This window comes from Thunnus thynnus, chromosome 6 (genome assembly GCF_963924715.1).
Source record: "Thunnus thynnus chromosome 6, fThuThy2.1, whole genome shotgun sequence".
Classification (NCBI taxonomy): domain Eukaryota; kingdom Metazoa; phylum Chordata; class Actinopteri; order Scombriformes; family Scombridae; genus Thunnus; species Thunnus thynnus.
Genome location: NC_089522.1, coordinates 33,835,914 through 33,847,968, shown reverse-complemented (window position 1 = coordinate 33,847,968; position 12,055 = coordinate 33,835,914). Strand labels below are relative to the sequence as shown.

Sequence of the window (12,055 nt, the reverse complement as noted above, 5' to 3'; positions counted from 1 at the left end):
CAGTGAACCATTTCCTCCTTCAGCTCCAGCAAAAAGTTTTATTTCATTGACGAGTCCAGTGTTTCCATCCTGCAGTGCTGTTGGAAAGATGAACAGTGAATACTGATGATCAATACTTTGTGTATTGTAGACTTACTGTAAACAGACTGCAGATTAATGAGGGCTAATCCATCAGTTCACAGAGAAGCAGAGATGATACAGAGGCAGCCATTAGCAAAGTTTTCACTGACTGTACAGCAGTTGCTGTTGTTCTACTTGTAGCTGCAGTTGTAGTCACAGTGTCTCTGTGTAACGTCTGTTTTTCAATGTTTTTCTTTCATACTTTCTAATATCAAACACATTAATGAGCAACAAATATTCATGATGGATGGTTCATAACAAGCTCTCTAAAATTGTTAACATTGCAGGGAAGGTGATTGGAAAGTCACAAAAACAACTTTGCAATATATTTGACAGTGCTGCACACAGGAAGGCTAAACATAGAACTGCAGATACCTCTACACTACACAACTACACTCAGAGACTGAGCTGCTCCCATCTGGCCGTCGATTCAGGGCATCAAAGGCCAACCAGTACTTATACACAAAGTCTTTTATTCCCTACACAACACAGGCGTTGAACACAGAATGATGCATCAGGGAACACTTGTTATTTTATAAGATTTGCTCTCTGGTATTATTTATATAACCTATCTGCTGCTACCTGCCCATTTACACTATTGTATGTTGTATATTTTGTATGTTTTTAATGGTGTGTTGTGCTATGTGTAGTGTATGTACTTTTGCTTTATTGTGGGAGAAGCCAAAGACAAATTTTCACCGAGGTGGACAATAAAGTCAGTTAATCAATTAATCAATCAATATATTTTGTTAAATTACAAGATTAGATTACAGAGATGTTGTAATTAGTAACACAGTTATTTAGAGAACGACAGGAAAACTAATTAACATGACAGCAACATAAAAACTAAGTGATACAAATCTGACATTTGTTAAAATGAACACAATGAATGTCCAGAAGCAGTTTGTGCTGCAGCTTTACAGACACAGTCAGGTAATCAGTCCTCACCTGATAAGAAGCAGAAGAACAGAACATGGTGGATATTCATTCTGAGTTTGATCCTGATGCAGAAAATCATCAAACTGTCAGAGAACTGCCTCTATATGTCTGTCTGATCAATCAGGAAGCTGACGATGATTTAAGTTAACATTCCTCTCTCTCTCTCTCTCTCTCTCTGTGTGTGTGTGTGTGTGTGTGTTGGTGGTGGTAAGGGTACATTAATGAATGAAAGAATGGATAATTTTATTTTCAACGCCATTATATGACCTTTATGTAATTATTCAGACACATTAAACACCAACAAACCAAACGTTCCAGTATGTAAACACACCAGCATCTCACAGCACAATATATTGACCTCATACAAATCTTTACATACTGTATAATATCCCAGGAGATATCCAACAATGAAGATTAAATAAATACATACACACAGTCTAACATATATGAACACAACAAGTGTAATATTAATGTGTGTAGATCAGTGGTTTCATGATGAAGCTGCTATGAATCCTCCTTCTGTAGGCATTTAAGACCTAGTGAAATGAAAAATACATTTCCCAGTTTTAATCCTGTGTCCCTGTGTTCATTGTTCATCTATCTCTTGTTATATGCCAAATACAGATATGGTTGAAATTATTAGTACCCTTGCATCTTATTAATTAATGCACCATTTGCCCTGCACGTTGTTGAAATTAAATGATATCTTATGGTCAATGCATGTCCATGTTTGGTTTGCAGTGGAACAAAACAAAATAACTGAATTCATGCATATTCTACAAAGACATTCTAAAATAATCTAGATAAGATTATTGGTACCATTTAGAAGTTGTAAGACATAATTGACTTGTAGTGATACTTCAAGCAGATTATTGTGTTTTAATTGGTATCACAGGTGTTTTCAATCTTATAATCACTCATGCAGCCAGTTTAAAACGAGAAAATTACTCACTCTGCTGTTTTGTGCTACTGTGTGCATCACATTGAATGTGGAAAACAGAGGGAATCTAGAGAGTGGTCTGAAAAAAGTTTATAGCCAAGCATGGTCAACATAAAGGTTACAAGACCATCTCCAAAGAGTGTGATGTTCCTGTGACCACTGTTGCCAATATTATTAAGAAGTTTAAGACCCATGAAGCTGTAGCCAACATCTCTGGACGTGGTCACAAGAGGTAAATTGGCCCAAGATTGAACAGAAGGATTGTTTGAATGGTGGAGAAAGAACCAAGGAAAACTTCAATATAAATCCAAGTTGATCTACAAGTTTAGGGTACAGTAGTTTCAAGTTGCACCATCCATAGCTGTCTGAATGATGGTAGAATGGGTAGAAGACCCAGGAAGACCCCACTTCTGAGAGGGAGACGCAAAAAAGCCAGACTGGACTTTGCCAAAATGAGTGTTGATAAGCCGCAGTCCTTCTGGGAGAATGTGCTTTGGACAGATGAAACAAAATTGGAGCTTTTTGGTAAATAACACCAACTTTATGTTTACAGAGGAAAAGATAAAGCCTTCAAAGAAAAGAACACCATGCCTACCGTGAAACATGTAGGAGGCTCAGTGATGTTTTGGGGTTGCTTTGCTGCCTCAGGCACTGGGTGCCTTGAGTCTGTGCAGCACCATGAAATCAGAAGACTATCAAGGCATTTTTGGGCAAAACATACAGTTCAGTGTCAGAAAGCGGTGTCCTAGTTGCAGGTCATGGCTCTTCCAGCAGGATAATGACTCCAAACATACATCAAAAAGTTTTTCATGCAGACTCGAGGCCTGGCTCCTGTCATGCCAGTGTCTGACACATAGCTGTGGACTTGGCACTCAGACCCACCTAATCAGAAGGCTTCATTTTTTGCTGGATCATCCAATGAATAGCAGTCAATGAAAACTGTTTCAAATGTGACTATGAGACCAATAAAAATAAACAATTCTTGCCTCTTGTTTACCATATGATGATGTTGATAGGTCAGATTGTTTCACTCAGTGTACAGCCATGTACACTGAACAGAGGAGCAGAAGCATACTGTCTTCTAGCTAGCTGCTTTTAATGTAAGTTAAGATGAAAACCATAGTGAAACAAAGCAGTCACAAAAAGACGTTGTGAGGAGCAAGAGGAAGAGAATCCAACTCAAGTTCAGCCATCATTCTCACTCCAGACACCTCCCCCTGCTCCAGTTTCTCCTCAAGTGCTGAGTAGTTTCGACACGTATGTGGTTGCTAATTCAGCAGCAACAAGCTGTACTGTTGAAAGAGGTAAAAACTGGCATCAGGGCATCAGTGATGACATACAGACTGAACTCTTTGTCCCTGCTCTCCTTTGAAAGAGAACTGACTGAATCATTGGACAGTCATGAAATAACTTCAGTGTTGAACACCAAGCTATGTCGTCTCCTGCTCTAATCATCAAAAGTAAGATAATTTACAATTTTGGACTGTAGTGGCCTGTTGCCTATTTCAATATTATTGTTTATTGGATATAGCTTTTTCTTGGGTGCACAACTGGATTTTATGCTGATGTTGCTGCGTCTGCCATCTGTGTGTATGTGTGTGTATGTGTGTGTGTGTGTGTGTGTGTGTGTGTGTGTGTGTGTGTGTGTGGCCGCTGTGCCATCCGCGTAGTCATTGGTTTGCCCGGATGTGCCTGTGCCATCTAAATCTCAGACTGGCACAGTCAGCATAATCATAGCAGCCTGTCACAGGCTGTCATATGTTCAAGTGATCACTATGATGTTCTTCTTATTCATATTAATAAAAACAACTATAAATAACGACGTGTCTTTAATCTTAATGGTCCAGTAATGGGATCAGCTCAGTTTTACATTTAAAAATCCATAACCCTTAACATCTATCACAAAAGAGGATGAGACAAGTGACAGCTTTATGGAACTGAACATTTATTTATAGGCTTTCAAATATGTCAAGTATATTCAAGTATGTGTTTGAAAAAATAATTTTCAGGGTTCAAGTGCTTTCAAAGGGAGTCAATGTAAATCTGTTGATTATAATATCCTGAGCTGCCAGCAAAACTTAGTTATGAGTCTAAACAGCAACTGCTTTGCAAGCTATTGTTTAAAAAAAAATATATATATATAAATATATATATATAAAAGCACAAATAAATAGATTGCAGGATGACAGAATTTGTAATGCCTTCAAATGTCCTCTGTTATAATTGGCTGAAGGTCAGCTTCCAGGCTTCCAGCTCACCGAGTGAGAGAGAAACAAGAATGAAAATCAAACACAGAGTGAGAGAAAGAGAAATGAAGCAATTTAATGGTAGAGAGAAACATTTTACACAAGAACGAGACTTAACTTCCCTTTATGAAGTAATATCAAGTTCTTCAGAAGAGTGGTGACAAGGATTCACTGTTATCTTGTTTGTCTTCTTAAGAATTCTTTCCCCAGCTGACTTCTGTTCCCCTTTCAAGGTTAATCACAATGAGACAAATGTAACAAATCACCTAATATGTCCCAGGTTTTAGTAAAGCTTGGCAACAAACTGCAGTATATTTACAGCAACCTGAGCTGTAAATAAGTTTTTTAATGTGTGCAGTAAGATGTTGCAAATCTTTTACTAGTCTGTTGTAACTAGTGCAACATTCTTCACTGCTACTGTATCTGCTGAGGCTGAATCGCAGCCAAGGAAACTAAACTCAACAAACTGATGAGGACAGCAGGCTCTGTGATGGGAACCTCTCTGTCAAACATCCTGGAGAACGTCTCTCAGCCCGTTATGACCGACTGCTGAGAAAGAGGAGAACTTTCAACATGAGACTGATTCAGTTCCATCACATGAACTCACAGCAGAAATGCTGCAATGTAGAAAGGATTGTGTATATTTTTGTGCTGTCTTGCATCATTGCACTACTAACATGAACATTAGTTTCCTATGTTGAATCTTCATAAGCACTACAGAATGGAGCTGTGTAGTCTTGTTAACGTTTACAGAACAAAACTACACACACACACACACACACACACACACACACACACACACACACACACACACACAAGAATGTACAGTTAAATCTGTTAATTCTGTTTGTAGGAGCCATTTTCACTTGTATTGATATATTTGTGTTATTTACGTTTAAACCTCTGACCACCAGGCAGCGTTTCCTTGTTTGGAGGTAAATTGAGAAATGATCAGCTTCAGATGTTGCTGATGTGTGTGAGAAGCATACAGTTTTTGCCTCAGCCTTTATTTTGTCTGATTATTTTTGTTTATCCCTTTGTGGACTATTATAAACAGCAGTGGTGAGCTGTTAAAAGCTGTATAATTAATCTGAACATTTATTGGAAGTATGCATCATTATAAATCTCACAGCAGCCCCTCAGTGGCTGTTTAAAGGTGGCAAGTAGTCACTACACTGTTTAATATCCCAGGACTGCCCTGCATCTTACCACCTTTACCAATATCTACTTGACTTGCAATGATATTCAGTATATTACTCTATATTGTTATTATCGTACAGTGTATATTCAGCACCAGGATGGAAAACAAATTACTGCAGACTCACTACTGAAATACTTTAATTCATCTGCTAATGACACAGGGAGCTTTTATACTGTCATGTGTATGATAATGGGACATGGAGAGAAGATGGAGGAAAAACAAATGAGACACAGAAAAGGAGAAGAGCGGTTGATGGGTGTGAGAAGACAGGAAGTTAGAGAGCAAATATATGAAATAGAGAGATGATGAAAACATAAGATAGAGAGAGGGTTAAGAGGTCAAAATGGACAAGAGGCAAAGAGATATAGAAAGATGTCTTCTAACATGATCCTGTGATGTCCAAAGTACCAAAATATTTTAAAAGCTTGTACCTCGAAAATGTAATTAAGTATATTACTTGAGTAAATGTTCTTAGTTATTTTCCACCACTGCTTCTCACCTGTTCCTAGGTGCAAGGCCAATTGAAATCAACATCAATCTAAAGAATAAGGGTCTTTTTAAACCTCTAGTGTGTTTGTTCTAGTCTGAATCAGTGGATGAGTTGATAAACTTTGGAAGGTTACGGTTACCGTTTGAATGAGTTTAGCCAACATGGTTAGGGGGGGAAGATTGTGGTCATGGTTAGAAGAAACCAGCATTGACTGTTGGCAGGATGCAAACCTCTGGTGTTGAAGTTACATGCTCTCTACACCAAACCTACACTGACACCTCCTCAAGAGTTTTTCTTTTGTAGTATTTTTGCATTTATTATATAGAATACATTAGAGGGATGACAAGAAATGGCATAACCAATCACATTCACTTTCATTCTGTTGGGAAACACAAGCACATAGTTGTTTTCTACATAAACAAAAAGGAGGAAAAGCTGTTGTAGCATCAACTCCTGTCTCATCACTGTCTGTAAACCATGTTTTTTTGTGGAACAGAGAAGACAGAGACAGAGGAAGTTAAAGGACGGTTTCCCAATACTTCCAGTCCATCTTAAACCAACAGTCAGGAGCTCAAATGAGCAGTGAAACCTGTTTTTCTTGCTGTAATCATTCCTCCTGTTCATACTGACCATTAGAAGATCCCTTCATAATGCACTTACAATGGAAGTGATGGAGGACAAAATCCACAGTCCTCCTTCTGTGCAAAAATGTATTTAAAAGTTTATCTGAAGCTAATATGAAGCTTCAGCGTCCAAATGAGTCAAATCAAGTAGATATCTTTCAACGTTACAGTCTTAGTGCCAAAGTGCCTCTTTTTGTTACTATACTTCCACCGCAGCTCAACAGGGAAACACTGTCCGAGGAAACACAAAGAGGGAATTTGATGCTAAAAAGACTGTAAATGTGTCAGATATCCACTTGATATGACTAACTCAGACTGCTGAAGCCTCATATAATCTTCACATCAACTTTACATGCACTAATTTTTGCACTAAATGACACACTGTGGATTTTGGCCTCCATCACTTACATTGAAAGTACATTTGAAGGATCTTTTAATATCCAGTATGAACAGGAGGAATGATTACAGCGAGGAAAACCTCTTTCACTGCTCATATGGACACCTGACTGCTGGTTTAACACACACTTGAAAACTTGTGAACCTGTCCTTTTAAAAAAAAGTGAACAGTACAACAGAGCTGCTACAATAGCTTCCTCCATTTTGGACTCTCCGGTTCTCTGTCCCCTCACAGCTCAGCACTGTCGAGACGGCTTGCTATTGGTTAAAGGTGCAAATTTATTTGAAGAGGTGCAAAAAATCTGTGTAAATTTATTTCACCTTCAGGAGCAACTCTATTGATTGCAATTATTTCATTGAAATTTATTAAATGTGCAAAAAAAAAAAAAGTCCTGTTTTGAATTGTGCTGTGGGCAGATCTTTATAATGGTAACTCTTTGAGTCTATATGGAGGACGTAAGATTCATTTACACCTTGTCTCACATAAGATAAGTTAGAAGACGTCTTCCTAAATGTCTGTATGACTGGGAAACCAGGTATGAGTTGGAATACCTGGTTGTGTTGTAGCTGGGAGCTGTACTGGGCCAGAGTGGTGTACAGGAACTGGTACTGCTCCGTGGTTTGGATCATACCACCCCTGCATGAGAGGAAAGGGGGGGGGGGGTACAGGTTAAACAAGCTACATTTAGGGAATAAGCAAAATGTTACACCAGACAGTAAGAAGAGAGAGAGGAGAGACTGATGAAAAAGAGACAGAAACGGAAAGGTGATTTTTTTTTTTCACCAACCTATCGAGTCGAAGCTGACAAACTGTCTCCAAGATGTCGACCTGACCAGTTTCTCTGAGCTGCTGAGAGCCAATACTGCTGGCTATAAAACAACCTGTCCTCCCTATACCTGCACTGAGAGGAGGAGGAGAGGAGAGGAGAGGAGATTAGGTGTGTTTGCATCCACCTGTTTTTATCACATTTTCAATTTATGCATTGAAAAAAACTGGAAACAAGATGTTTGTTGCTGTCTGAGGTGTAACAGCAGCTGTGTGGATGAAAATCAAATGTAAACAGACTGAGTGAATAAATGATGATGTACATGAATCATGTGACTTAAACGTCACTGAAGAGATGAAAACATCAGATCTGTGTGGAGCGATGAGGAGACTGTAACCTTCCTCAAATCAGTACATGAAACAAACAGAAATGTCTTATTTCCATCATGTTTTCCATCGGCTTTGACTGCCGCTCTTTTAATGACGTCATCTAGTTGCTTCCTCTTCTTCTGCAAAGGTTTAATGGCACCGACTGGAGAATTAGCAGCTCTCAACAGAATCTTAATTTTGCAAAGTTGATTTTAGTTATTTATTTGGATATTTATTGGACCACTTGACTTGTACATTTCATATGTAGTAAAAGGGTAACACTTTATCTTAAGTCCCTGTATTTAGCGTTTATTATCAGTACATAAACAGTTAAGCGGTTTTAATCCACTATAATGTGGCTGTAAGCAGATACAAGTGTTTATTAATGTATTAGTCAACAGCTATAACTCATCCTGTGGGCACCCAGAAATGTTTGCTGCTATATAAACATATAATAAATGACATTATGGTAAAACACAACTGTCATCATGGGAGGAGTTAGAATTAATACTGTACATTAATAAACACTTAAAATGTCCTTATATGTGCGTATGTGCATACATCAAAGTGTGTTATAAAGCATTTATTAAATTATGATTATAAATGTTAAATAACGGGATGTTAAGTGTTAGCAAACAATGAATCTGTTTACACCAGTGATTCTTGCATGACACCTACATAATGTTAGTGATTCACAGTTGGAGCATTTTTATGGCTCATGTGAACATTAAACTCCCTGTAAGGAAGTAGCTTTCGACACATCTGCCGCTCTGGTTTGCAACATCACAAGCTGCTGGTTTTACTGTTAGGTAACCCAGATAGTGATCCTCTGGTGTATTTTAGACACAGTATGTTTATGTTTACAGACAGTATGTTCCTCAGTTTGTCAGCATGTTGTCAGTTCTGGACACTTTGAGTGGTGATTCACTTCGCTCATTCACAAACTACATAAGAGTTTACAACATTTGAAAAACATAATTTTTAATAAATCAAGTCTGTTGTTAGTTTTATGATAATTCTCCAAATTATAAAAAGAGAGAGACACTCATGTAGCTGTGAAAATTTACATTTACTTGGACTCTAACAAACTAACAAAATCATTGTAAACTGTGTTTGATAAGGAACCAACCTGCAGTGGACGATGATTGGTCCGGAACCAGGCATGGGGGCTGTGATTGGCTGAGAGCTGGGTGGTAGGAGGGACTTGCTATACATCTCCACCTCCTCCACCAGTCTCAGCAGAGGAGCGGTGCATTGTGGGATGTGGTGGTCAGGCCAAGAGGTGAACCAGTAGTGTCTGACGCAACGACGCTCTGAACACAGCTGCACACAAACACACAATCACATGAAACAAACTTCAGTATATGTTATTTTATTTTATTGTTTATTTAACAAGGAAAATGCACAATATATATTGTGCCAGATACAGCTTAAAGCTAATTTCCATGTGTAGTCCCTGAGCGGAGGCCACCAGTGTTGCACAAGCTGGTGAAGTAAAAGAAAACAGTCAGTTGTGGTGAATTAAAACTTTACACTGTGAAACATCAATATTAAAATCAAGATAGAAAAAAACAAAACAGAAACATGGACATGTTGTATTAATGCTCACCAACATAATCAGTGAATCTCAGCTCAGTGACTGCATGTCTGAACATCCTTCAGCCATGTTTTCAAATGAGATTTAAAAAGTGATATAAAAAGTTGCTGCACTCTCTGATACTCAGCGGCAAAGAATTCCACATCCTGGCTGCCTTCACTGAAAAAGAGTTTGGACCAAATTTAAGCACAACAGTCCCCTCTAGTGGAGCCTCTTGTTAACACAACAGGTCCATGAAAATGGTTTAATATAGAACGTGTCAGATTCTGATGTAAAATCCCAGAAAGACACACAGATGTTTTACAGATGTTATTACATCCACTGCACTGATAAAAATATTTGCAGTGGCTGCAAGTGTAATGTGTTCTAATCATATCATATTGTATTGTATTATTATCTAATCAGTATTATTAGCATGAAGCAGTATTTGGACTCTATGTGTGACAGTATAGTGTGATTCTGACACCGTGTTCATTAATGTCCTGCTGGAAACTGGCTGCAGGGATTCGACTGTGAGTTGCATCAGGTGATTTGGACCCCAGTATACCCTCTGCAGGTCTATCCATCAATATCTTATTGTAATGGATCAAATTATCATGTGTTGTATTAATCATGTTATGTATGATACTGCATTATGTTATACAATATTTGATTATATTGTAAGCCATATAGTGTATTAAAGTGTACGTCAAGAGCCCTTGAAAACAATTTGTTGATCAGTCTGTTGCTTATTTATACACACATATCACATGTAATTGATGTTATACTTATAGTGCTGAATAAACATGTAAGATTTGATTAGAAAACAAGTTTTGGTTTAATTTCATGTTACATCATCTATCATACAGGTGAGCACAATGAAGATCAGTATTTTATTATTTGCATTAATAATAATCAATCTTTATGATAAAAAACTTTTACTTTTAGTCGTTCAAAGTTTACAGAAGATTGTTTACTGTTGTTTACTGTTTAACTCATATTAGCTGTATATAGAGAGATACAGACACACCTGTCCAGATAGGATGAAATGATGCAGTCAGTGCAGTTCTACATGGAATATGTTGATGTCTCAAATGGTGATGATGTTTGTTGTTTTGTTGTTGCTGCTGTTTTTTTGCTGTTGTTGGGTGTGTGTGTGTGTGTGTGTGTGTGTGTGTGTGTGTGTGTGTGTGTGTGTGTGTTGTTGTTGTTGTTGTTCTCTATTATTGTGATGTTTAGACTTTGTGTTTTTTTTCTTCTTCATTGTCCATAATACTATTTTTCAAAGAAAAAAAATTACATTTACAGGTCTTTTAATTTTATGCTAATTTCCTGGAAGTTTTCTGAGTAATTAGCAGATATTTAACGGTTAATTTTAGAGCATTTTACAGAGAGGGTTGTGCAATTTGGTATAAATTGGTTTAGTTGGTTCATATGTAGTTGTTAATTCGTTAAATTCTTAATGAATTAGACTCTTAACAACTCGTTAACTGACAGAAAATACTTTTCAGTGTGTAGTTTTGTATGTCAAACAATATATTAGCATATCATGTTTTTTCAATAACTTCCTAAAAGTAGCTGTTGTGTAACTGTTAATTCTTGAGACATTCTTTGAAAAGGTTATGAGACTTAGTGGTGCACAGGAAATGTGTTAATGTAATTCATTAAGATTTTATACAAATGTACAACTATGTATGAAGCCAAATATAATGCAGTACTTACCAATGAAGCCCACTCAACACTTTTTTCAGTTTTTTCTTATAATTTGCACCAAAATGCACCACTCTCTCTGTAATAGTCTAAAAATTAACTGGTATTAATAACATAAAATATAAATACCTGTAAATACCTGTACATTTCCAGGAAATTAGTATAAAATTAAGAGACCTGTAAAATAAAGCATTACCTAATGAATAACAAATAACAAATAAATGAGAACATCAAAAATCTTATGACCCCCAGAATAAAGGAGTGAAATTGATTAATTTCAATGAAATCGGTGCAATCAGCTGATTCACTTGCAGATGTGAGGTAAACCTACATGGATTTTTTTTTATCAGGTTCAACTTCGATGAATTTTAACACTCAATTTCACACCATTGGCCAATAACAAACTGCCTTGACAGTGACTCTGGGGGAACAGAAAGCCATGTACTCTTATAAAACTCTGCTCTGTGCCTTTTAGACAGTTATGAGACAAGAGTTGATGGTACAAACACATCTTTTAAATAGACTGTGTGAACATACTTTAAGCCTTAAGCTTTAAGCATACTGACTTCTGCTTTCTTGTTCTATTCTGTAAACACAACATCTATTTCCTGCCTGTCTGTCCCGGGAGAGGGATCCTCCTCTGTTGCTCCTCCTGAGGTTTCTTCCATTTTCTCCCCAT

At 37.4% G+C, this 12,055-nt stretch overlaps 1 protein-coding gene across 1 annotated transcript; it reads right to left on the bottom strand.

Moving 5' to 3' along the window:
• Positions 1–497: 497 nt before the first annotated feature.
• On the bottom strand, positions 498–10,368 carry LOC137185284 (tyrosine-protein phosphatase non-receptor type 7-like). Its single transcript, XM_067593631.1, has 5 exons — positions 9,704–10,368; positions 9,220–9,413; positions 7,744–7,857; positions 7,439–7,592; positions 498–599 (listed from the first exon to the last, which is right to left on the bottom strand). Exons 1-5 carry the CDS (start codon positions 9,743–9,745, stop codon positions 498–500), a joined length of 606 nt encoding a protein of 201 aa, XP_067449732.1. The 5' UTR covers positions 9,746–10,368.
• Positions 10,369–12,055: the final 1,687 nt, after the last annotated feature.

Excerpts from the sequence above, each read along its gene's own strand:
- LOC137185284 (XM_067593631.1), bottom strand. The coding sequence starts at position 9,745 with ATGTTCAGACATGCAGTCACTGAGCTGAGATTCACTGATTAT. Across the intron at positions 9,414-9,703 it reads AGCTGAGATTCACTGATTAT|CTGTGTTCAGAGCGTCGTTG; the intron begins GTTGGTGAGCAT and ends GTTTGTGTGCAG. Across the intron at positions 600-7,438 it reads CGTCTTCTAACTTATCTTAT|GGAATAAAAGACTTTGTGTA; the intron begins GTGAGACAAGGT and ends TGTGTTGTGTAG.